The sequence below is a fragment of the Pan paniscus genome, chromosome 1 (genome assembly GCF_029289425.2).
Source record: "Pan paniscus chromosome 1, NHGRI_mPanPan1-v2.0_pri, whole genome shotgun sequence".
NCBI lineage: Eukaryota > Metazoa > Chordata > Mammalia > Primates > Hominidae > Pan > Pan paniscus.
The window spans coordinates 221,760,794-221,784,020 of record NC_073249.2 but is presented as its reverse complement, the minus strand read 5'-3'; the positions used below and the strand labels follow the sequence as shown (position 1 = coordinate 221,784,020).

Here is a 23,227-nt window from a genome sequence, read left to right as displayed (position 1 = left end):
GCACCGGGAGGGGACAGGCCTGTGGTCAGACGCACAGACTGGGCAGGGCGGGGGGATGGCAGGCCAGGCAGCCTGAGTTCTGGCTGCCCATCACTGCTCAGCTGGCCATCCAGGCCCCACCCTTACCCCGAGGGCCCCATCAGGAGACAGGCCGGGCTGGTGTTGGGAGTCTGCCCCAGGCCCCAGGTCCGGCAAGGAGAGCCGGCTTGCCAGCCAGGTAACTAGGGATGGGCCTGTGCTGTGCCCCTCCCCATGGAGCCTCTGCTGATCTGTGAGGGAGAAGGCTGATCTCCTGGCAGTTCTCCCCTTGGGGTGCAGCTCAAGGGCCCCCTCCTTGTCGATCTCTCCACCCTCCTAATCAGGGAGGAGGCAGGGGAGGGAGTTTCCCAGGAACCTGGGTCCTGCTGCCTGGTGGGGCTAGGCTTGAATCTTAACCTGGAGGAACCTGAGAGACCCTCTAGTGATGGGGAAGAGACCCCAGAGAGCGGCGTGGCTTGGCCAAGATCCCACAGCGAAGGCATGGCTGAGTAGGACCGTGGCCTGGAAAGCAGCGCATCTTGGGGTATGGTTGTCTTCATGGCCTCCCTGCCTCCCCTTCAGAGCGTGGAGCACCGCGTGCTTTCCCGGGATCCATCCGCAGAGCTGGAGGCGAAGCAGCCGGATTCAGGCATGTCCTCACCCAATACCACGGTGTCGGTCCAGCCGCTGAACTTTGACCTCAGCTCGCCTACCAGCACCCTCTCCAACTACGACTCCTGCTCCTCCAGCCACTCCAGCATCAAGGGCCAGCACCCTCCATGTGGTGAGTGTGCCCAGGAGGAAGACGGGGAGGGAGAGCAGACTGAAGCCAGACTGCTGGGCTGTGAGGGTTGGCCTTGGGCCGCCCTGCCACAGCCAATATCGGACACTACCCTCATCACTTGCTTTTAAACATGGGGAGGCGACACCCTTTCTGGTGAGAGACAGATGTCACTCATATTTGTGTGTGCTCATCACAAACATACATGTACATCCACATGTACTCTCCCCACCCACAAAATCCACGTGTGCCGCCCACCATTCATTATTCTTAGCTACTCACATACAAAAGCACACACTTGTACATGTGTACATACAGCATACAGATATGAACACACATACAGAGCCATGCGAATATCTGCACACACCCACCCTACACAAGCAAGCACACGATGCTCTATTTCCATACTACAGATATGCACACACACACACACACACACACACCATGTCCACAGAGCAATGCACACACATTCATCAGTACAAAGAAGCATGTGCACAAATGCGTACCCCCTCAAACATACACAAATGCACGATCGCCTCGGCAGACTGCAGCCTTGTGTGTACACACACCCTGACCATGCCCTGAGCATGGGCGTCCGTCCACTTGCAATGCCTGCTTCACGCCGCCAGATGGTGGCCTCCAGACCTGGCAGGGGTGCCCTGCAAAGATTGGATGTGGCCATCCATACTCCCAAGGAGTAGACCCTCCCCTTCCAGGTGACCCTGCCCTCTAGACACACCAAAGCCTCCAGTGCTTCCCCTCCAAACCGGAGTGCCTGGTCTTCCCCCAATAAGTGCTGGGCTGGGGCAGGGCAGGGCCAGGGAGGGGAAGCCCAGCAACGCCAGGGGCCACCGCAGGTGTACCAAGTGGTGCCCGGAGCCCACCTTGGCCCTCAGCAAGTTGTTTCCAGGTGGTGGAGAGTCTCAGTCTTGGGGGACAGCCTGTCTGTATGCTCCCAAACCTGGCCCTTCCTTCTGCCTCCCCAGGGCTTTCCAGCGCTAGAGCTGCAGACATACAGAGCTACATGGACATGCTGAACCCGGAGCTGGGCCTGCCTCGGGGCACGATTGGGAAGCCCACACCCCCACCACCCCCACCCAGCTTCCCCCCGCCACCCCCGCCCCCAGGCACCCAACTGCCCCCACCCCCACCTGGCTACCCAGCTCCCAAGCCTCCTGTAGGACCACAGGCAGCTGACATCTACATGCAGACCAAGAACAAACTCCGCCACGTGGAGACAGAGGCCCTCAAGAAGGAGGTAGTGAGCCCTCACCCCCTGCCTGCCTCCCAGCAGGGGGACTGGGCTGATGGGGGCCAGTGAGGCCAAAGGCCTGGCCTCACTAGTGGGCATAGGGTGGGGATCCCTGGGTCCACGGCATGTTCAAGAGTCAAAGCTCCTGGCGAGTCCCACAAGGGGTCAGGGCTGGACACTGGACTGGGAGGAGAGTAAGAGCAGGTCATTGCCCTCCATGGGAGCTGGGGGGTGAAGGACACAGGTCCAGACAGCTGTGCCTCACCAGGAACTGGGCCTGTGCCACCTCTTGCACAGAGCAGCTGGGTTGTCATGGAGTTGACAGAGAATGCATGGAGACTGCTCCTCCCCAAGCATGCCCCCCCACCCCCACAGCCCCAGGCTCAGTCGGAGAGTGTAACCCAAGGGAGGTGGCTGCCAGGTGGAAGGTGCCAGTGGCATGGCTGTGGAGGTGAGGGCTGGAAGGAGGGTGGGGGGAAGGTGAGCAGGCACTAGCAGGACTGGGTGGAAGTGAAGCTGTGTGGCTGGTTCCAGTTTAGGGCTTGAGCTCCTGGGGGAAAGGGCCAGGCCTGAGCTGGGAGCCCTGGAGGGAAGCGAGCCTGTGTGGAGAGGAGGAGGCCAGGGTGGGCAGGTGGAGTGTGAGGTGCCTAGGGATGTCTGGGGCCTGCAGGCCCCTGGCTGAGGCTCTGGAGCAGGGGTTGGGGCAGAGGTCTGGTCTGAGCAATTCCGGGTATCCCGGGCAGGGTGCCCTGGGGAACACTGGCGTTCTGGCCACAGGAACAGAGCAAGGATGGTCTAAGAGGTGAGGGGACAGCCTGAGGTCACAGGTGGCCAGATGTGGTGTGGCAGCCCCCTGGGGTCCTGCTGGAGCCTGGGACCTTGCAGTTCTCTCTTAAGCCCAAGGCAAAGCCACCCCAGGGCCAATTCATAAAAGGTGACTCAGGTCACAAGGCCACTGGGCAAGGGAGGCATGGGAGGGACACCGAACCTGCAGGCCAGCTCCAGTAGCTGCCCTCTTCATGCCACCTTAGACCAAGCTCCCACAGTGGCTTCCCCTTTCATCTCTGGGAGGCAGAGGGGGCCCTGGAATCGCTGAGTTCCCAGCGCAGACTGTTGGCCCCGCCCAAATCCACAGGACAGGTGGCCCAGCCAGTGCCCCGTCTCCACCGTTGAGCCCAAGTGCCAGGTCTGTGTGGTCCCCTCCCGGCTGTGTGAGCCCCCTCCCGGCTGTGTGTGTCCCTCCCGGCTGTGTGCGTCCCTCCCGGCTGTGTACGCCCCTCCCCACTGTGTGCGCCCCTCCCCACTGTGTGCGCCCCCCCGGCTATGTGCGTCCATCTCGGCCGTGTGCGTGCTGGGCCGCAGGCGCCAGGGCCGGGGCCCGGACGCTCCACAAAGGGCTCTTTGTGTCGCCGCGGCGCCCCTCGCGCGGGTGCCTGACCGGGGGTGGGAGCAGGGTCGTGGCGTCCGAGCCTCCGGGCTGCAGGGGGCGCGGAGCGGGCGGGCTGGCCCAGAAAACAAATCCTGCGGTGTCGCATTTCCTGCAATGTGAGCCAGGTCGGGCGGGGTGAAGGGTCTGAGGCCACCGCAGGGACGCATGGGCTGGAGAGTGGGGCAGAGGACAGCCCCCACCCGGTCACTCAGTCTTTGGCCCGGCCGCCTCACTCTCCCTCACTGAGCTGGGCCTAGTTGGGGGCAGCTGCGACAGGGTGGGAAGCCACGCTGTCACCCGACCCCGCCTTACGGCCCCTGAAATCCGAGGCTTCAGCGCGGGTGTCGGTGTCGCTTTCGTGGATGGTGATGGTTTCCAGATGCAGGAGGGGAAGGGTGGGGACGCGACCCGGAGCCGGGGGCCAAATATGAGAGGCCCCCTCTGCCCACTGTCAGCCCTCTCCCCTCTCGGGCGGGGATGAAGGTGGGGGCTCAGCTCCCAGCTTAGGGAGAGGCGCAGGGGGTGGGGTCACATCTGGCCGGGGACGGGTGCAGAGCCGCGGCCAGGTGTGGCAAAGTAGTTGGCGCCCCCTGTGGCATCCGCGACGGCTGGGGGGGTTCAGCCTGGGATTGGCGGGCCCCGGGTGATGTCAGGCCGTCGGAGCCCATAGGCTGGCTGTGCGCGGGTGGCTGTAACCTGAGAGGAAGTATCAGGTAACGCAGGTGTCGGGTCCTGCCGCCCCCACAGCCAGGTGCACAGCGGGGGCCACCAGCACCGTGGCAGGTAGGAGCAGCCCCCGGACGGGCAACCGGGGTCCGTGGCAAGCCGGAGCCTCCGAGAGCACAGGCTCTGGAGGGGGCTCCCTCCGGCCCCGGACCCCCGAAAGACAGGGCTCCGCGGAGCCCTGGGGACCCACAGTCCTTCTGACAGCCGAGAGCGGAGTGCGGCCGAGGGCCTAGTGAGGGCTAAGCTGGGAGGTGCCCCTTCGCCAGCTCCCCCTGGCGTCGGGGCTGGGCCACCCCGCCCCTGGGCCCGCCCCTTCTGGCCTTAGTGGGGGCCCCTGTGCCCCTTGGCCGGTGCCCAGAACCCCTCCCTGTAAGGCAGGCGGAGCCTGCCCTTCCACCGAGGCCCCCATGACCCTCGCCCGCTGCCCACTGTGAGAACCAGGGGGTCTAGGAAGTCAGCTGCTGCACCCCTCGACGGCCGCTGGCCGCGAGTCCCCAGGAGGTGAAGAGCTGGGTGGGGAGGCGTGGGGGGCGCCTACCGGGCAGGTGCCCGAGCCCCACCGGTCACTGTCTTCCCGCAGCTGAGCTCCTGCGACGGCCACGACGGGCTGCGGAGGCAGGACTCCAGCCGCAAGCCCCGCGCCTTCAGCAAGCAGCCCAGCACGGGGGACTACTACCGGCAGCTGGGCCGCTGCCCCGGCGAGACGCTGGCCGCACGCCCGGGCATGGCGCACAGCGAGGAGGTGCGTGCCCGCCAGCCCGCGCCTGCCGGCTGCCCGCGCCTCGGCCCTGCCGCCCGCGGCTCACTCGAAGGCCCCTCCGCTCCCCCGCAGGCGGCGCTGCTTCCTGGGAACCATGTTCCTAACGGCTGCGCCGCGGACCCCAAGGCGTCCAGGGAGCTGCCACCGCCGCCCCCACCGCCGCCGCCGCCCCTGCCGGAGGCCGCGAGTTCGCCACCGCCGGCCCCGCCTCTGCCCCTCGAGAGCGCTGGCCCTGGCTGCGGGCAGCGCCGCTCCTCCTCGTCCACCGGCAGTGAGTAGGGGCAGGTTGAGGGGCGTGGGGCGGCGCTAGCCCTGAAAGGGGAGGGAAATCTAGACACCGCCCCCTCCCCAGCTGTCACTGCCCGGGTCCTTCCTCTTCTACATGGTCTTCCGGCCACCCCTACCCCATTGAGTACTTGACCCTAAGAGAGGGCTCTGGGTTGCTTGAGGTCCTGCCAAAGCACGACCGGGCTGCACGGCCTGGGGCAAGTCCCTTCCCCAATCTGGGCCTGCCTCCCACCCCCTAGCTGTGTGGCCTGGGCAAGTCCCCTCCCCTCTCTGGGCCTCCTCCCACCAGCTAGAAAGGGCCTCCCAGCTCTGGCACTGGTGTTTCCCATGAGCTGGTGCTGGTGTTTCTGATGAGCTGGTACTGGAGGGACACTCGAAGTAGAACCAGCTTCAGAGAGGCCCCGCAGCTAGCCACCCTTCCCCCTGCCCGTCTATCCTGAGCCTCTCTTCCTCTCTCCACGTCTTTCTCTTGTCCTTCCAAGCAGCACAGACCTGAAGCCTTCTTAGATATGCCAGGAACTCTTCCTAGCCAGTTTCTGCCAGGGGCCCTGGGCCAGCCAAGGCGTGGCTATGGGGGCAAAGCTGTGACCCACCGTGTTTCCCCCTCCCTCCCCGGTGACTTCCCTAGGCAACCTTTTTAAAGAGCTAGACTGGTGCAGGATTCCTGGGCTTCTTTTCTGTAGGGTGGGACAGTGTCCCCCTGCCAGGACACCTAGAAGGCCCAGGACAGAGTGCCTAGATGTGGTGCTCCCATCCCAGCCTGGCTGGGGTGTCTTCCTCACCCAGCCACTCAGGGCAGAGATCATGCTTAATGGCACCCCTCAAAGCTTCATCTCCCTGACTAGAAGTGCAGAGCAGAGCTTGTCCCCCTACAGTTCCTATGGAGCCCCAGCCCCTGCAGACCAGAGCCCATGGAAGCATGTCCAGCACCTGCCAAGCCTCCTTCTTCCCTCCACAGCCTGCAGCAGCGCTGAAGCTAAGGGCAGAGAAAAATATACTCTGGGCTTCCCAAGACACCCCCACCCAGCACAGCCAGGGCTGGGTGCCCTACCCCAACCCAGTGCCAAGGTGGAGGCCCTTGCTAGGGGCTAGAGCCAGTGGTGGCCCTGCCCAGCCCTCAGGGGCACCAGCCAAGCCAGGAACTCGATGGACCACCCTCATGGGGCCCCAGAGCAGCCTGAGCCAGGGTCAGATGAGCAGAAAAGCTCCTCCTCTCTTCTCCACTTCCCCCCTCCTGCTCTCCCTGGCCCGCTCCCTGTCCCCTGCTGTCCCAGTCTCATCCTGGCCCCCCTCCCTCCTAACTCCGCTGTCACTTCTCTCCTCTTGGTCCCTAGAAGTGAGAGTCCTGAGGCACAGGAAGAGTGAGTAGCTGCGTGCGTGGCTCCTGGCTGAGGCTGAGGCGCGGGGTGGGGGGAAGAGGCAGGAAAAGCAAGGGAGGAGGGGCCCAGACTTGAGGAAAGGGCAGGGGCAGGGGCTGGCAGGCGAGAGAACCTCGATGCATGGGTGGGGCCTTGCACCTCATACCTACCCTCATACCCACATATGCACCCAAGCATTCTGCACCTGGCTGATGGTTTTGCCTAAATAAATGAGCCAGCCACACCGATTTTCCCTTTCTCCTACTCTTCTCCCCCGAGCCGTGACTGCATTCTGGGATCCCCAGCCTGGGAATCCAAGAGCTGTCGGCCCATTTTATTCCTCCCTCCCAGACCTGACCCCTTCATCGGGGCTCAAGAGACCTCTCTCTCCAAATCTCCATTTGCCTCCTCCGGCTAAGCTGGAAAATGCACACTCTGCCCTGGGTGTTTCCATATTACCCGCCTGCCCTTCCTCCTGGGTGCCTCCCGTAGCCTTAGTAAGGGCTCTGCTTTCCTGGGCCCCTAGAGCTGAGCCATGCTTTGCCGTAAAGGTGCTCCCGGCTTGCAACCAATGTGTCTGCTTGTGCGTCTGTCTGTGGGTGTGGTGGGGAGGGAGGGGACCAGGTGGGTACTGGCACTCTGGGGTCCGGACTTTATGTCCATGGAGGCCCCAATTGACTCAGTTCAAGGGTCACTGAGGCTTTGCTGATGTAGGGAGAGGGCCAGAGGGAGGCTCCACCCCAGCTGGGCTGAGCCAGGGAACCTGGGACAAAGGTCAGGTGGCTGATTCCAGGTAGTGTTTTGGAGCTGGGCAGTCAGTGGCTGGGCGGGGACATATGCCCAAGAGCCACCATGAACTCCCAGGGGCTTCCAGGCAGGGGCCCTCCATCCCGTGAGTAGGGTGGGGAGGATGGTGGGGTTGCCACAGTCAGGGAACCAAGGGCCCGCCTCTGGGGGCCCTGAAACCTGCCTGCAGGACCTGGGATCTGGAGAGCTGCCTGCTGGCCCGGAGGATGGGCACCCATCCAATCTTGGCTTAGGAAGGGGGCTGCAGAGGGGCGGGTGAGGGGTGGCGGGGATGCAGCCCCACCCTGGCCAGTGCCTCATCTCCTGCCTCCGCATAGGCACCAAGTCTTTCAACATGATGTCCCCGACGGGCGACAACTCGGAGCTACTGGCTGAGATTAAGGCAGGCAAGAGCCTGAAGCCAACGCCGCAGAGCAAGGGGCTGACCACAGTGTTCTCAGGCAGCGGGCAGCCGGCCTTCCAGGTAGGCGGGCCCAGCAGGAGCCTGCGACCCGGCTTCCCTGGCCCTAGGCCACCGGGCGCTCAGCCCCACCGCTTCTCCCTGCAGCCCGATTCGCCGCTGCCGTCTGTGTCACCTGCACTGTCACCAGTCCGGAGCCCCACACCGCCAGCTGCGGGGTTTCAGCCGCTGCTCAATGGAAGCTTGGTTCCCGTGCCGCCCACTACTCCTGCGCCGGGAGTGCAGCTGGACGTGGAGGCTCTCATCCCCACGCACGATGAGCAGGGCCGGCCCATCCCCGAGTGGAAGCGCCAGGTGATGGTGCGCAAGATGCAGCTGAAGATGCAGGAGGAGGAGGAGCAGAGGCGGAAGGTGGGTGGGGCGGGGTGCCCAGGGAGCCCTGGGGTCTGCATCTGGATGCACAGCCCATCCCCCACGCCACCCCCAACCCCAACCTTGGGACCTCCCATTTTCTTTCTTTCTTTCTTTTTTTTTTTTCTTTTCTTGAGACAGAGTCTTGCTCTGTCGCCCAGGCTGGAGTGCAGTGGTGCGATCTCGACTCACTGCAACCTTCGCCTCCCAGGTTCAAATGATTCTCCTGCCTCAGCCTCCCAGGTAGCTGGGATTACAGGCGCCTGCCACCACGCCCAGCTAATTTTTTTGTATTTTTATTAGAGACGGGGTTTCACCATGTTGGCCAGGGCTGGGATTACAGGCATGAACCACCGTGCCCGGCCATTTTCTTTAGGGAAAGCAGGGTGGTACAACCCTGTTTGGGGCTTGTCCCAGTCTCCACACACACCCCCACCAGCTTGCCCTTGGAAGTGAGACAGCAGCCTTTCTCAGACTCTCCTTCACCTGCCCAGCACCTGGGATCTGGTTAAAAGGCCTGTTCGGATTTAGGAGGTCTGAGCAGGGCTGAGGCTCTGCATTTCTAGCCAGCTCCTGGGTGAGGCTGCTGATGCTGCTGGTCCAAGGACCACACTGAGTAGCCAAGAGGGCTTTGGTCTCAGTCTTAGGGACCTGGGCTCCATTGCTGTGCTGCCGCCTTCCAGCTGCTGATACTGAGCCTCATCCAGCCTCAGTTTCCTTTTCTGTAAGGTGGGCTGATCAGCACCAGCTGGCAGGATGAGTTGCCTTTTATTCATCCAACAACTATTCCCCAAATGCCATTTATTTTTATTTTTTATTTATTTTTTTGAGACAGGGTCTCACTCTGTTACTGAGGCTGGAGTACGGTGGTGCGATCTCGACTCACTGCAACCTCCACCTCCTGGGTTCAAGCGATTCTCCCGCCTCAGCCTCCCGAGTAGCTGGGACTACAGATGCCCGCCAACAATGCCCGGCTAATTTTTGTATTCTTAGTAGAGATGGGGTTTCACCATGTTGGCCAGGCCGGTCTCGAACTCCTGGCCTCAAGTGATCCGCCTGCCTCGGCCTCCCAAAGTGCTGGGATTACAGGCGTGAGCCACCACGCCTGGCCCCCGAGTGCCATTTATGTGCCCCACACACTGTTGTAGCCTCTGGAGATTCATGGTGAACATATCAAGGCCTGCTCTAAGGTGGCTGCGGACATGTGTGCGAGTCACCAAGCACACAAAATGGGGCAGTGTGAGAGAGTGGGTGGCAGTGGAGAGAAGTACTTGGGCTGATGCAACACAGCCAGCTGCAATGGGGAACGCAGGGGACTGGGGCAGCCCTAACTGGCCACCTTATATGTGGGCTGGGGGGGTGTGTTAGGGAAGGAGGAGGTGATGTCTAAGGTGACACTTGGAAGATGAGTGAGGGGTGGCCAGGAGGAGAGTGGGCTGAAGAGCCGCAGGTGGGACAGAGCAGTCTGGAAGTGAGAGTGGATGTGGCCCTGACTGTCCTGGAGGAAGGGGGTAGCTGAGCTGGAGAGACCTCAGTGGGGGCCAGGTTACCAAGACCTGGCCAGAGGCCCAGAAGAGAACGGACTTTCTCCTGGAGCACTGGGGAGCCGGGTGCGGGGAGTGTTAAGCAGGGAAGAGGCTGCTTCCTATTTGTATGTGGGGAGTGGATCGCATAAGGTCAAGATGAATCAGGGACCTCTGTGGAGGCGATGGCAGGCCCAGGGGGAAAACTGGACATCAGAGGTGGAGAAAAGTGAGCAAATGAGAATATTACGGTGCCCAGCTGTCCAGCAGGATGAAGGGAGGGGAAGGGTGGGCAGCTCAGTGGAAGCTGCAGCTGCAGCCTCTTTAAGAGCGGAGTGGCCTCTGATTCTGCACAGAAAACATTGAGCACAGGGAGCGGGAAGGCTTGGGCCACAGGGGAGCTGGAGAAGGGGTCATGAGTCTGGGAGGAGAGGCCTCAATAGCCGCCCTCGGATGGGTTGGGGAGGGCCACCGCGCCTCTCAGCTTCAACGCCTTTCGCAAGTTCCTTGGGTGGTGTAATGAGCGAACAAGCCAGGCATGGAGACCCTGTCTGCTGGCCTGTTCTTGCCGCCGCAGCAGCGACCAGCGACCGGCCGTGCCCCACGCCACCGACCAAAGTGGACACTGCCCAGAGCCTGGAGCGGCGGCTCAGGCCGAAGCCTCACCCCAGCGTCACCCCCCGCCGGCCAGACGCGGTCCCTCCCTGCAGACGCAGCCCCGCGGAGCCATTACACCACCCGGGACATGCAAAAGGCTCCCGGCGCCACGGCGGGAGCTAGGCCAGAGGGAGACGCGCCTCCCTCCCCTCTCTTGTCTTCCCCGCCTTAGCTGACGGCCGCCAGCTCGTGCTGCTACCCCCGCGAGGGCTGGAGGTACTCCCGCGAGCACAACGCCATCCTCGGGCCCTTTGGCGAGCTCATGACCGAAGCCGACATCCTCCGCATCGAGCAGCAAATCGAGAACCTGCAGGTGCTGCACAAGGCGCAGAAGCTGGAGGCGCGCCTCGAGCAACTGGAGCTGGAGCTGGAGCAGCTGCTGCCCATCTCGGCCGCCCTGTCGGCGCCGCGCTTCACCGTCGATCCGCGCCGAATGCATGGCCGCGCCGCCAGCCTGCCCGCCTGGTGCAGCAAGATCTCCACGTTGCTCAAGAACATGGCCACGCTGCTGGCTGCGCTGGGCGGCCGGCCTGCGCACCTGGCGGAGCTGCTGACCGCTGACACGGGCCAGCCGCTGGCGCCGCTGCCCGACGCGCCCTGGCTGCCCGGGCCGCTCTGCCTGGGTCGCTCGCACTCGCTCAGCTGGTGTCGCGAGGCTGTGGCGCGCGAGATCCTCGAGTGCGGCGTCTCCGTGCAGCATCTCCGCGCCACCTACGAGCTGCGCGCACGGGGCGCGGCGCCCGCGCGCTGTCCGCGCCGCAAGCCCCCGCAGTCCGCTGGCGCCCCGGGCCGGGAGCCCATCTTGGAGGAGGACTACGTGGCGGCCCGCTCTGGCCAGCCCAGCGCCGCCGCTGCCCACGGCCCGCTGGTCGACTGGGAGCCCCTGGGCACCCTGGGCCCGCCCGAGGTACAGGATCGCCAGGCGGCGCTGCCTGAGCCCGAGCAGCTGGCGCGCCGGCCGCCCCTCTGCACGAAGCTGCGCGGCGTCCAGGACTACCTCGACCTGCGCAAGGAGCGCATCGTTTACCTCTTCCTGGAGCACTGGCGCCGCTGGGCCTTCCGCGGACCAGGCCGCCGCGCCCAGGCGCGCCTACGCGGACTGCTGCCCCGCGTGGCGGCTGCCGGTGCTGGCCCGGGGCTGGAGGCCACGGACGCCCCCCGGCTGCCGGCGAGCAACAGCGCGGCCCACAGCCCCGACGAACGGCTGCGGCAGCTGCTGAGGCAGCGGCAGGCGGTGGGCAAGCTGCTGGGCCACTGGCGGAGCCTGCTGCGTCGCGTGCCGGCAAGCCCGGGCCTGGCGCACGGCCTGTACTGGCCCCAGCACTTCCTGCCGCCCCTGGACGGCGGCGCACCCCCGCACTACGACAGCCTCACGCTCGACCTCTTCATGCTCGGCTACTTCCAGCTACTCGAGATGGGCCTGAGCCGCGAGGAGCGCAAGTTCCGCCACCTACTGTGCTACGAGATGTTCGACCGACTGGGCAGCCACCCGTGGGAGCGCATCCGCCTCTTCCACCGCGTGGTGCTGGAGGAGGTGGAGGCCGGCCGGCGCGGCTGGAGCGACGGCTTCGAGGACCTCAGGCACCGGTTCTTCGGAAACGGCCTGGAGGCTGAGCCGGCCCCCGAAGAACAGGCGAAGAAAAAGGAAGAGGAGGGGAAAGAACAGGAGCTGACCGAAGAGGCTGCTCCAGTTCAGACGGGGGACCCGCCTGAGGGGCAGCCCGAGGCCCTGGCCCCTGCGCCGCAGCCGCCGCCGCCGCCGCCCCCGCCCGCCGCGCCTCCCCCGACCTCAGACTCTCCTGGTTCCGAAGCCCCCGCCGAAGACCCCTTGGAACTGGTGTCTGAGATGGGCGAGTTCAGCAACGAGGACATCTGCCGCTACATCGACCGCAGCTTCTCCTTCTGGAAAGAGAAGGAGGCAGAGCTGTTTGACATCTGAGCAGCGGAATTCGGAATTCTCAGTTCACCCTCGAGCGTCTTAACGTGGGCCTGGACGCCTGTCTGACGCCCTCCAGAGGCTGGAAGCAGCAGGAAGAGCCCAGGACTGTGGCCTTGAGCAGCCCGGAGGGCCCAGGACCAGGCTGCCTCAGCCTCTGAGGTCCCATCGTGGCGGGCTGTGGGGCGTTGGTCGGATAGGCAGGGCAGGCACAGAACAGACCAGGTGTCCGCCTCTGGCCCCGTGGCCTTGCTGAGCTCTGTGTGGAGCCAGGCAGTAGAAGAAGCCCCTCTGAGTGAGGGGCTGCGGCTCCTCCTTGCGGCAGTGTGGCCTGCTCTTTGGTTTTCCACTGGAGTTCACAGCTACCTCCTTGGCTGAGGTCAAGGGAGCCACGTGTGCAGTGTTCTGTGTGAAGTGTGCCGTGTACAGACCCGTTCTCCTCTGTAACATTCAGGAAATAAAACTCTTTGCTGTAAACTGCCTGCGTTGGACACCACACCTGCCCCTGATGTCATTGTAGCCCCATGATTGTAGCGCCCGTATCCACTCTATTGGGAAGATGGCAACCATGGGGTGAAGGTCCTTCACAGGGGAGCCAGGGTCAGCCTGAGTCTCCCTGAGCCAAGAGGCTGGGTGGGGGCTGGCTGGCATCTGCGTCTGCCCAGAGGTCTTGGGCCTGTGGCCATTGGCCACCTGCCTCTGTGGGGAATCAGGCTCAGGACCTCTGGGTCCCGGCTACTTGTTCTCTGCTTCTGTCCCACTCAGCTCTGATCTCTCTGGTGCCTCCTGTAGGACACAAGGGTCTGGGTTACTAGGGGAAAGGAGGCCAGCTCTGAGGGGGTGTGACCAGGCACCTCCATCCACTTGTCCCACAGAAGTGCATCAAAAGGATGTCTTCCTGTGACCCTGACTCCTTCAGGTCCCGAGGTTGAGGGTGCCCCTATCTCCCAGCCCCCGCAGGCCCTGAAGCTTTGTGGTTGTGTTTCAGGAGGAGGAGGAGGAGGCCCGGCTGGCCAGCATGCCCGCCTGGAGGCGGGAGCTCCTGCAGAAGAAGCTGGAAGAAGAGAGGTGAGCTGGGGGTCAGGCAGAGGCTGGCCTGGCAGGGTGTCTTGACTGCGTCCCCGAGGTGGAGGTACCAAGTGACACTGTCTCTTTTTCCTTCCAGGGAGCAGAAGCGGTGAGTGCAGGGCTGGCCCCAACCTGCCACCCTTATCCCCACCCAAGTCGCAGAGGGTCGTCCCTCCATCCAGGCCAATTTGAGTGCATCCTCCTGTCTCTTGGCCCTTGTAGCACAGCCTCCTTCCTCCCTATAATATCCCAGACGGCTGACCCCCAGAATCTCTCTCTCATGCTCTAATAACTTTGTTCCCGGTTACTCAGTCCCTGCCTCCTATTAACCTGGCCTTTTCTACCCTTCAGTTAACCTAACCCCACTATCAATCACCTTGATTGTCTGGCCCTCAGAACGTACTTTCTGCCCCTAGTCAGATAGAAATGTAATGAGAAATGTAATGAGAGCCACAGATGTAATTTAAAATTTTCTAGTAGCCACAGTGAAAATGTAGAAGGATATAGGTGAGCTTCATTTTAGTACTGTTTTATTTGGCACAAAATATCAAAAATATTATTTCAACACATAATCAATTATGAAAATTATTAATGAGATGTTTTATACTCCTCTTGTAAAAGTAAGTCTTTGGCCAGGCATGGTGGCTTACACATGTAATCCCAGCACTTTGAGAGGCCAAGGCAGGGGGACCACTTGAGCCCAGAAGTCTGAGACCAGCCTGGGCAATGCAGTGAGACCTCATTCTGCGAAAAAAAAAAAAAAAAAAAAAAAAAAATTTTTTTTGAGATGGGGTTTCACTCTTGTCACCCAATCTGGAGTGCAGTGGCGATCTGGGCTCATGCAACCTCTGCCTCCTGGGTTCAAGTGATTCTCCTGCCTCAGCCTCCCAAGTAGCTGGGATTACAAGCGTGTGCCACCACACCCAGCTAATTTTGTATTTTTAGTAGAGATGGGGTTTCACCATGTTGGCCAAGCTGGTCTCAAACTCCTGACCTGAAGTGATCCACCCGCCTCGGCCTCCCAAAGTGCTGGGATTATAGGCATGAGCCACCAAGTCTGGCTTTTTTCTTTTTTTTTGAGACAGAGTTTTGCTCTTGTTGTCCAGGCTGGAGTGCAGTGGCACAATCTTGGCTCACTGCAACCTCTACCTCCTGGGTTCAAGTGATTCTCCTGCCTCAGCCTCCCCGGTAGTTGGGATTACAGGCGCCTGCCACCACGCCCGGCTAATTTTTGTATTTTTAGTAGAGGCCGGGTTTTGCCATGTTGGTCAGGCTGGTCTCGAACTCCTGACCTCAGGTGATCCACCCGCCTCAGCCTCCCAAAGTGCTGGGATTACAGGCGTAAGCCTTCGCACCAGGCCTGCAAAAAAATTTTTTTTTTAATTAGCTGCACGGGGCTGGGCGCAGTGGCTCATACCTGTAATCCCAGCACTTTGGGAGGCTGAAGCGGGTGGATCACCTGAGGTCAGGAGTTCAAGACCAGCCTGGCCAACATGGTGAAACCCTGTCTCTACTAAAAATATAAAAATTAGGTGGTCGTGATGGCGCATGCCTGTAATCCCAGCTACTCGGGAGGCTGAGGCAGGAGAATCACTTGAATCTGGAAGGCGGAGGTTGCAGTGAGCCAGGATCACGCCGTTTTGTACTCTAGCCTGGGCAACAGAGTGAGACTCCATTTCAAAAAAAAAAAAAATTAGCTGGGCGGGCCGGGCTCGGTGGCTCACGCCTGTAATCCCAGCACTTTGGGAGGCGGAGGCAGAATGATCACCTGAGGTCAGGAGTTCGAGACCAGCCTGACCAACATGGTGAAACCCCGTCTCTACTAAAAATACAAAAATTAGCTGGGCATGGTGGCGCGCTCCTGTAATCCCAGCTACTCAGAAGGCTGAGGCAGGAAAATCACTTGAAACTGGGAGGTGGAGGTTGCAGTGAGCCGAGATCGTGCCACTGCACTCCAGCCTAGGTGACAGAGCGAGACTCTGTCTCAATAAAAAAAAAAAAAATTAGCTGGGCGTAGTAGCACACATCTGTGGTTCCAGCTACTTGGGAGGCTGAGGTGGGAGGATTACGTGAGCCCAGGAGGTTGAGGCTACAGTGAGCCATGATCTCACCACCGCACTCCACCCTGGCAACAGAGCGAGACCCTGTCTCAAATAATAATAAAACTTAGTCTTAGAAATATCATGCACATTTTACACCTGCAATCCATCACAATTTAGACCAGCCGCATTTCAAATGCTCAGCAGCCACATGTGCTTAGTGACTGCTCTGTCAACAGGCAGATCTACCCTCTATGTTCTAATAACCTGTCTCTAATTCTCAGTCCCTCTCTCAATTATATGGTCTCTCTGCTCCCCAGCAGCCCCACAACTCAAGTCCTGGTCCCAGTAATCTTGCTGCTGCACCCAGCAATACCACCTCCTCACATGGTGCCACACAGTGGCCCAGCACCTCTGTTTCCAGTAAAACCCCAGCCCACTATAATCCAGCCTTAAGCTCCCACTCACCCAGCTCCCCTGTGCTCCAGTAACCCCATTCTGCCCCCAATCTAGCCCCTCTGTCTTCAGCAACCCAGCCCCTGCCCTCAGTAACCCACCCCTTGCATGGGTGACCTGGCCTCTGCCTGGTGCCTGGCCCCACCCTTTCTGCCAGCCTGGGTATCTGGCCTCAGACTTCACCGGGTCTGCCCCCCTCCCCACTGCCTCAGGAAAGAGGAGGAGCGACAGAAGCAGGAGGAGCTGCGGCGGGAGAAGGAACAGTCAGAGAAGCTGCGGACGCTGGGCTACGATGAGAGCAAGCTGGCGCCCTGGCAGCGACAGGTCATCCTGAAGAAGGGGGACATCGCTAAGTACTAGAGGCCGTAGACTCCTGTCCGCAGCCTCGCAGCTCCGTGGGGCCCTCTGCCCCAGCCCCAGCCAGCCAGGCCCTGGTGGAAGGGCTGGGAGCCGCACAGCCCTCCCCTCCTGCGCTGGAAACCCTCCCTGACCCCCCAACCTGGCCCCCCGTATCCCCAGCCCTTGGCAACACTGGAGTGCACACGCCGCCACGGTTGCCCAGAAAAAGTGCCCAAGCTGCTGACGCAAACAACAACAAATGCTGCTTATTTGCATGCCGACTTACATATATTTGCATGTTCGTTGACTATCAAAGAGTGCAGAGCTCTCCCCAGCCCCGTGGGTGGTGACTTTGTTTTCCTGCGGGGCTCAGCCCCCTCCAGGATGCAGCCCCCTCCCCCGCACCCCGGAACCGGCGTCGCTGGCGCATCCTGGGTGGAGGCAGGCCCCGAGCTCGGGGAAGGGGTTTTCCCTTCCTCTCTGACCCAGATCTGCGCGCGGCCTAGCCCGGGCCTCATTTCTTATCCCCGCCAAGGGTTTCCTCTCAGTCATTTGTTTACCAGAAACATGAAAACTGCCTGTCTGGCCGGGCTGCACTTGTGGCCCCCGGGACCCCACCTCTGGCCCCACCTCCCTCAAGTCTGCGCCCCGTCCCCAGCCAGACCCACTCGCTGCCGGGACCCTTTCACTGCCCCGGTGGAGTGAATAGAGGATGAGGGGCCCTGACCCTGTGTCTCCAACTGCTGCACCCCATCCCGACCCTGTCCCCGCCACCTCGCAGCCCCATTAAAGCGCTCTCATCTGGGCTCCGGTTCACTCACTCGCTGTGGCCGCGACTTGCTCTCTCCTTCTCGGGGTAATTGAGCCAGAGTGGACTCGGGAGGGGCAGGCTTGGGAGCTAAGGCCACACTGGACTCCACCATGGGTGCCAGATCCCGGGGTGACAAGATTCCCGTCCCCTTCGACTCCCTCGAGAAAAGTCCAGTCCACTTAACACCCCAGCCCCGCAGAAACGCCAAGAAGCCGTTTTTGTTTTGTTTTGTTTTGTTTTGTTTTGTTTTTTTTCTTTCACAGATTTAATACCGCGATCTCAGCCAAACTCCGGCCGAGAAATTGAGAAATGTCTTCACCCCCTCTCGACATTCGTTCGTGCTTCTTCGCCTTGGCTGGAGCGATAGGGGCGAGCAGGGGTGGGGCCGGCTGGTGCTGCTACGCAGGGCCGTGCCAGCGGCTTAATAAGTGACATAAAATGTCTACACGCATAAGTAACCGTACTTAGGGCTTCTGCAAGGGCCACCAGAGCGCCTAGGTGGCAAGTGGGCGCCGTGTCACGGGCCGCGCTGCAGGCGGCTGCGCAAGTCTTCCACGCAGCCGTCCAGCCCCATGCGCTCCAGGGCCGCGTAAACGGCTCCCAGGCCCGCGGGCTGCTGCTGGCGCCAGCGCTTGAGCATCTCGTACTGCTGGTCTCGGAAGCGGCCGATCTCCACCTCCACGGCTTCGATCTCTGCCTCGCGCAGCCCCAGCGTGCGCACGAACTCCTTCCAGCGCCGCGCTGGGACCGCGTCCATCACGTCGTAGAGCTGCGGGCCCGGCTGCAGCATCATGGCTGGCGAGCCGGCTGGGGACTCTGGCGAGAGTGTGGGCGCAGCAGCGGGGCCTGGGGCAGGGCCAGAGAGAGCCAATTGGGGTACGTGGGCCGCGGTCGGGAGGCAGAGTCAGGGGCGTTCGTGCGGGTACCCCAGGGCTGAAGCCCGCTGGATCCGGTGGGTCAGGGCATAGGGCGGACTCGGTCAGTTAGGGGGCAGAAAGGGAACACGTTGTGAAACCACAACTTCCCACCGCAGACAGGAGAATGGGGTCAAGGCCTCAGGCCACTGATGTCCCTTACCAAGAGCTCTGCTGGGCAACTGGTCCCAGGACCATGTCACCTGCGGGCAGAGCGCCTCCTGGGTCTCGGGGTAGCCAGGGGTCCAGCTGTTACCCACCAACTGGACGGTGCAGATCTTCTCACTGCTGTCAGGAGGTGCTAGAAGGGTGTGGGCGCTGTCCAAGGGTGACAGATGGGTGGCCTGGAAGCCAAGAGGGGCCCCAGGTCAGCCCTGCTTGCCAAGTAAGGCCCCTTACCCGCAGTGCCTCTCCAGGAGGGGACAGTCCCTGGTTCAGTCAGCAGACACCCCCGCAATGACACCTCCCACAGTTGGCCCTGCTCTCACTGTAGCCCAGCAGAACTCTTGCTTCTGCCTTGAGTCCCCTGCCCCCGCCTCCTTCCTCTTGTCCCCCAGCACCATGGGGCTCTCCTTCCATTGAACTGTTAGCTCCTGTGTACGAATCTGAACTCCAGCTGACTGAGCACCCCTTGAGGGCAGGCACTGTGCTGGTCTCATCCACTGATGACTCTGCTCCCAACACCTCTGTCCACTAGGGCTACCCGGTGCTGGCCGCGTGCCAAGCTCCAGGGATCATAGTAAGGCTTGATCTTCCAGCTCCAGAAGGCAGCCCAGAATCACACAGTGAGGTTCTTACCGGTGGTGGGGTCAGAGCCTCCATCCCAGCTTCATCTGCTGACAGACACAGAGAGATTGCGGTTAGCCACCAGGCAAGCCTCCTGGACCTGGGTGCTGGTACAGCTCCTCTAGGGTTCCTCTGCACCCCACACTCCCTGCCTCAGTTTCCCCTTCCGTATCAGGGTTGAGTAGACTCTGGGCTACCCATCCTGACCCCAGGCTTCTGGGTGCGTGTGTGGGTGTGTGTACTTACCAGTAACCAGGGGCTTGTGAGGCCAGCAGTGGCGGTATGTGTAGGTCAGGGTGGCCCCAAGCAGGAGGGGGACCACAAGGCCAGCCAGGAGCACCTGGACCCAGAACACTGAAAGCAGCTGGTGGGTGTTGGGTGGTTGCCCCCCTCCTCACCCGCCTCCCCTCGGCCCATCCCAGTTCTCCCACTCGCATTCCCAGCACACCACCTACTCTGCCTCCAGCCACAGACAGCGGCACAGCGCTCTGGACAGCTCCCCAGGGTGCTCCTGCAAGGGACGGGGGTGGCCTGAGGGATGAGGGGGTGCATGCCAGGAGGGGCTCCCTAAGACTGCCCAGCATCTGCTCCATCTTAGAGACCCTTCCCTCCCCAGGCCTCTCACTCTACCCAAGAATGTTCCTGTCATTGTGTCCCTGGTAACAACCACAGACACTATTCACTGAGCTTCTTCTAGACTACATGAAGAGTCACTAGAATGTCAACCCCAAAAGGACAGGGATTTTGCCTATTTTGTCCTCTGTTGCATCCCCAGCACCTAGAACAGTGTGTAGAACATAGCAGATATTCAATAAAGACTTGAATGGAGGCCGGGCGCGGTGGCTCATGCCTGTAATCCCAGCACTTTGGGAGGCCAAGGCGGGTGGATCACGAGGTCAGGAGATCAAGACCATCTTGGCTAACATGGTGAAACCCCGTCTCTACTAAAAATACAAAAAATTAGCCGGGGGTGGTGGTGGGCTCCTGTAGTCCCAGCTACTTGGGAGGCTGAGGCAGGAGAATCACTTGAACCCAGGCGGCAGAGGTTGTAGTGAGCCAAGATCGTGCCACTGCACTCCAGCCTGGGTGACAGAGCAAGTCTCCATCTCAAAAAAAAAAAAAAAAAAGACTTGAATAGCTACAGAAAGTCCCTTACCTCTGATCAAAGGCCTGTGAATTAGCTGCTAACATCCCTTGTTGAGAAAGGGACACCACACATCAGAGACGCGAATTCTCTGCACTTGCCCAAGATCCCCTAGAGAACTAGCAGCACAGTCCTGACTCTCAGCCCTTTGTAGTTATTTATTTAATAGATTTAATATTTATTTAATATTTAATAGATTTAATATTTATTTATTTATTTAATAGGTCTCGCTCTGTTGCCCAGGCTGACGTGCAGTGGCACGATCATAGCTCACTGCAGCCTCAACCTCCTTCAGCCCAAGTTTTAAAGCTATATCAATGTGACTCTCTGTATAAGTGACAAATCATCTGTAATATCTGGCTAGGATCGCTGGGGGGAATGCTGGCTGAAAGTGAAGGCAAATACCCTTATGTATCTGGCTAAGGCGGATCCAGATTGCTCTTTTGCCATCTAAGTTTGCCTGAAGTGGGGCCCACCCATCACAGGGCCAAGGCTCCCTCCTCCCTATCCCCTCTTCCTATTCCTGAACCAGCAGCACCTGCCCCACCCCAGGTCCCTGCCCTGCTCCCAGCCGCCCTTCCCTCCATCCCACGACAGCTAGGAATTACGTGGGGCAGGACACGCAGCCATCGCCATGTTCATAGAAGCCAGGCAGGCAGGTCCCACAGTCAGTATCTCTGCGGGAACCTGCAATCCAGGAGAGGCATGCGTCACCATGGGACAGGAGTGGGTCAGGCAGGGAGAAGGGGGTCTGGGAGTAGAGAGCCCTGGGTGGGGGTACTCACAGAGTAGCCGTGTGTGGCGGTGCAGGGCCCCGCAGTCTAGGCATGGTTGGCAGTAGAAGGGTGAACTGCTGACACATTGGCTGACCTGGCACTCCACAAACCAGCCTGGCTTACAGCCACAGCGGGTGTCGGCCACTGCTGAACAGTTCTCCAGCGCCACCTGGGAGGCTGGTGGGGGTGCAGGGAGATGGGGAGTGGAGAGTTAGTCAGGGCCAAAGGCTCCCATGGAGAGGCAGAGGCATTATCCCAAGATAATGGAGACAGAAATAGGCGAAAGACAGACAGGTACAGGGCTACCCTAAAAAAGAGAGAAGCTCAGAGATTAAGGCCGACCAGAGGCCAAGGCACATGGAGAGATGGGAAGGTCACCAGGAAGAGAGAAGGGGCAAGGGCACCCTGAAGGAGGATCAGGGTGGAGGGTTCTGGCAAGGGTGGGTGCAGGACCCTCACACCCCAAGTTTGGGCCCGAGCCAGCCACTTCCTTCAGAAAGGCCTGTCCTTAGGAACTCCCTGCCAAGCACTGAGAAGCCCCTCACCCTGCTCATCACAGGCCTGGCAGCGGGCACATTCAGAATTATGGTGGTTCTCCCAGGCCAAGAAGGTGTCTTGGGGACACAGAAGGCAGGTGGAGTTGCCGCAGGGCTCCGTGCAAGGGGCCTTCAGGTAGTGCCCTGTGGAACCAGGCAGGGGTCAGGCAGGCAGAGGGGCTGCCCAGCAACCCCCGACCTGCTTCCCACCCTGCCCTCCCTCCCTCTTTCTCTCCAGCTCCCTACTTCTCTGTCAGCCTACCCCTACCTCCCCTGCCAGCCTCCTCTTACCTCCCGGGCCTGCCCGCCACCTCTCCAGCCCTGCCTGCCCCATGCCTCTCCCACCCCTGTGGCCACTTACCCGCTGGGCAGCCTCTGCAACAAAACAGACCAATCTTCTTGTGGAAGTCACCGGCACAGTCACACCTGGGGCTACGAGTGCCGCCCTGGGCCCGGGCCCCCAGCAGCACCAGGAGGAGCGCCTGGGGGACAGGTGCTGCTGACTCTCAGCGCAGCTGCCCACGTGGGGCCTCTCCCTGCTGCGTCTCCTCCATTTCAGAGGCCCCAGCATTTGCCCACAGAGCAGCCCACTTCCCAGGCCCCGGGCAGAAGGGGTGCCCATGGGTGGAGAGGAAACTAACTTCCTTCCCCCGCGCACACACCAGGCTTCGGAGGGGGCGCTTACCAGCCCCTCACAAGTTTCCCATCCACCAGAGCAGGGATCCGGCAGCGCCCCCACCCCCACCCATGCTTTCTGTTGGGGGAGGGACACTGATAATGCTCTGCCTGGGGCCCCCAGACCCTCCTGGGAGGGGTTTCCTCTCAGTGGAAGGGCTACGCCCTGGAGGAGCCTCTAACGAGATCGGAAGGGGCGGCCAACCCAGCCCCCAGTGAGGCTTGGAGTGGAGACGCGCCCGGGGCCCCTTCCTTCACCGAGGCTCTTGGGACAGGGCTCAAAGCTGCCCCTCGCCTCCTGCGTCTCAACTCACCGCCGCCACCGCCGCGCAGCCCCGCGGCCGCTGCTCCATAGCCCTCCGCGCCGCGCTGGGCCCTCCGACGGGCGCCCAGGGGCTTCCCGGCTCCGTGCTCTCTGCCCGTCGTGGTTCCGCCTTCAGCCCCGCGCCCGCAGGGCCCGCCCCGCGCCGTCGAGAAGGGCCCGCCTGGCGGGCGGGGGGAGGCGGGGCCGCCCGAGCCCAACCGAGTCCGACCGGGTGCCCCCTCTGCTCGGCCTAGACCTGAGCTCATCAGGCGGCAGCGGACAGGCCAAGTAGAACACGCGAAGCGCTGGGCTGCCTGCTGTGACCAGGGGCACAGGATAGAGCTGCATCTCGGTCCCCACCCCGAGTCTCGCCCCAACCCTGAGAACCACTTCAAGGTAGAGCCAGGGCAAGTGACTTCTCTCTCGGCCTCCGCGTCCCCAGCCATGGAGGAGGTTGGGCCAAAAGTACCGCAAGGGGCCAAGCGCAGTAGCTCAGGCCTGTAATTGTAGCACTATGGGAGGCAGAGGCGGGCGGAACACTTGGGGTCAGGAGTTCGAGACCAGCCTGACCAATATGGTGAAATGCCGTCTCTACTTAAAATACAAAAACTAGCCCGGCGTGGTGGTGCACACCTGCAGTTCCAGCTACTAGAGTGGCTGGGGCAGGAGAATCGTTTGAACCCGGGAGGCAGAGGTTGCAGTGAGCCGACATCACACCACTGCACTCCAACCTAGGTGACAGAGTGAGACTCTGTATTTAAAAAAAAAAAAGTTCCTGAAGGGACCCCCATGGAGGACCCACCTTCCCAAGAGGGCTGGCCTGAGTGTGGGAACTGGGCAGATTCAGCCCTGAATCCCCGGGGGGCAGCTGGGGAGAGGCTCTGATGGTGGCTGAAGGTGGGGAAGTCTGGGGGTGTTGGTCTGGTGGCACCCCACACCCCATTACTTCCCAGTGCTTCCCATGGCAAGCTCCATCCGTGGCCCATCCGTGGCAAGTGGAGGAGCACAGGAACACAAGGAGGCCGCCCTGAAC

The 23,227-nt window shown here is 61.3% G+C and overlaps 2 protein-coding genes across 12 annotated transcripts in view; one reads left to right on the top strand and one right to left on the bottom strand.

Moving 5' to 3' along the window:
- ESPN (espin) overlaps positions 1–17,068 on the top strand; it is a 37,933-nt gene extending 20,865 nt beyond the window's left edge. The window contains exons 6-15 of one of the 9 annotated variants that reach the window (XM_034954252.4): positions 601–802; positions 1,786–2,057; positions 4,787–4,948; positions 5,039–5,237; positions 6,589–6,615; positions 7,737–7,882; positions 7,967–8,230; positions 13,335–13,414; positions 13,512–13,523; positions 16,122–17,068. In XM_034954252.4, coding sequence (XP_034810143.1) covers positions 601–802; positions 1,786–2,057; positions 4,787–4,948; positions 5,039–5,237; positions 6,589–6,615; positions 7,737–7,882; positions 7,967–8,230; positions 13,335–13,414; positions 13,512–13,523; positions 16,122–16,269 — 1,512 coding nt within the window. In that variant the 3' untranslated portion in view covers positions 16,270–17,068. Of the gene's footprint in view, positions 1–600; positions 803–1,785; positions 2,058–2,335; positions 2,503–4,038; positions 4,264–4,786; positions 5,238–6,588; positions 6,616–7,736; positions 7,883–7,966; positions 8,231–10,582; positions 13,148–13,334; positions 13,415–13,511; positions 13,524–16,121 lie in introns of those variants that run through there. The other 8 variants (XM_034954260.4, XM_034954244.4, XM_034954221.3 and 5 more) reach the window with 8 other exon arrangements.
- A 206-nt stretch (positions 17,069–17,274) lies between these two features.
- Positions 17,275–23,126, bottom strand: TNFRSF25 (TNF receptor superfamily member 25). 3 transcript variants are annotated; one of them, XM_003822149.5, is made up of 10 exons: positions 22,205–23,126; positions 21,577–21,697; positions 21,225–21,359; positions 20,689–20,856; positions 20,512–20,590; positions 19,208–19,290; positions 19,006–19,113; positions 18,772–18,809; positions 18,137–18,317; positions 17,275–17,905 (listed from the first exon to the last, which is right to left on the bottom strand). In XM_003822149.5, exons 1-10 carry the CDS (start codon positions 22,241–22,243, stop codon positions 17,577–17,579), a joined length of 1,281 nt encoding a protein of 426 aa, XP_003822197.2. In that variant the 5' UTR covers positions 22,244–23,126; the 3' UTR covers positions 17,275–17,576. The 3 variants fall into 3 exon arrangements, with proteins under 3 accessions (XP_003822197.2, XP_003822196.2, XP_008973951.2); XM_003822148.5 differs by having other exon boundaries at positions 19,215–19,270; XM_008975703.4 differs by having other exon boundaries at positions 18,772–18,806; positions 19,215–19,270.
- Between the last annotated feature and the right edge of the window lie 101 nt (positions 23,127–23,227).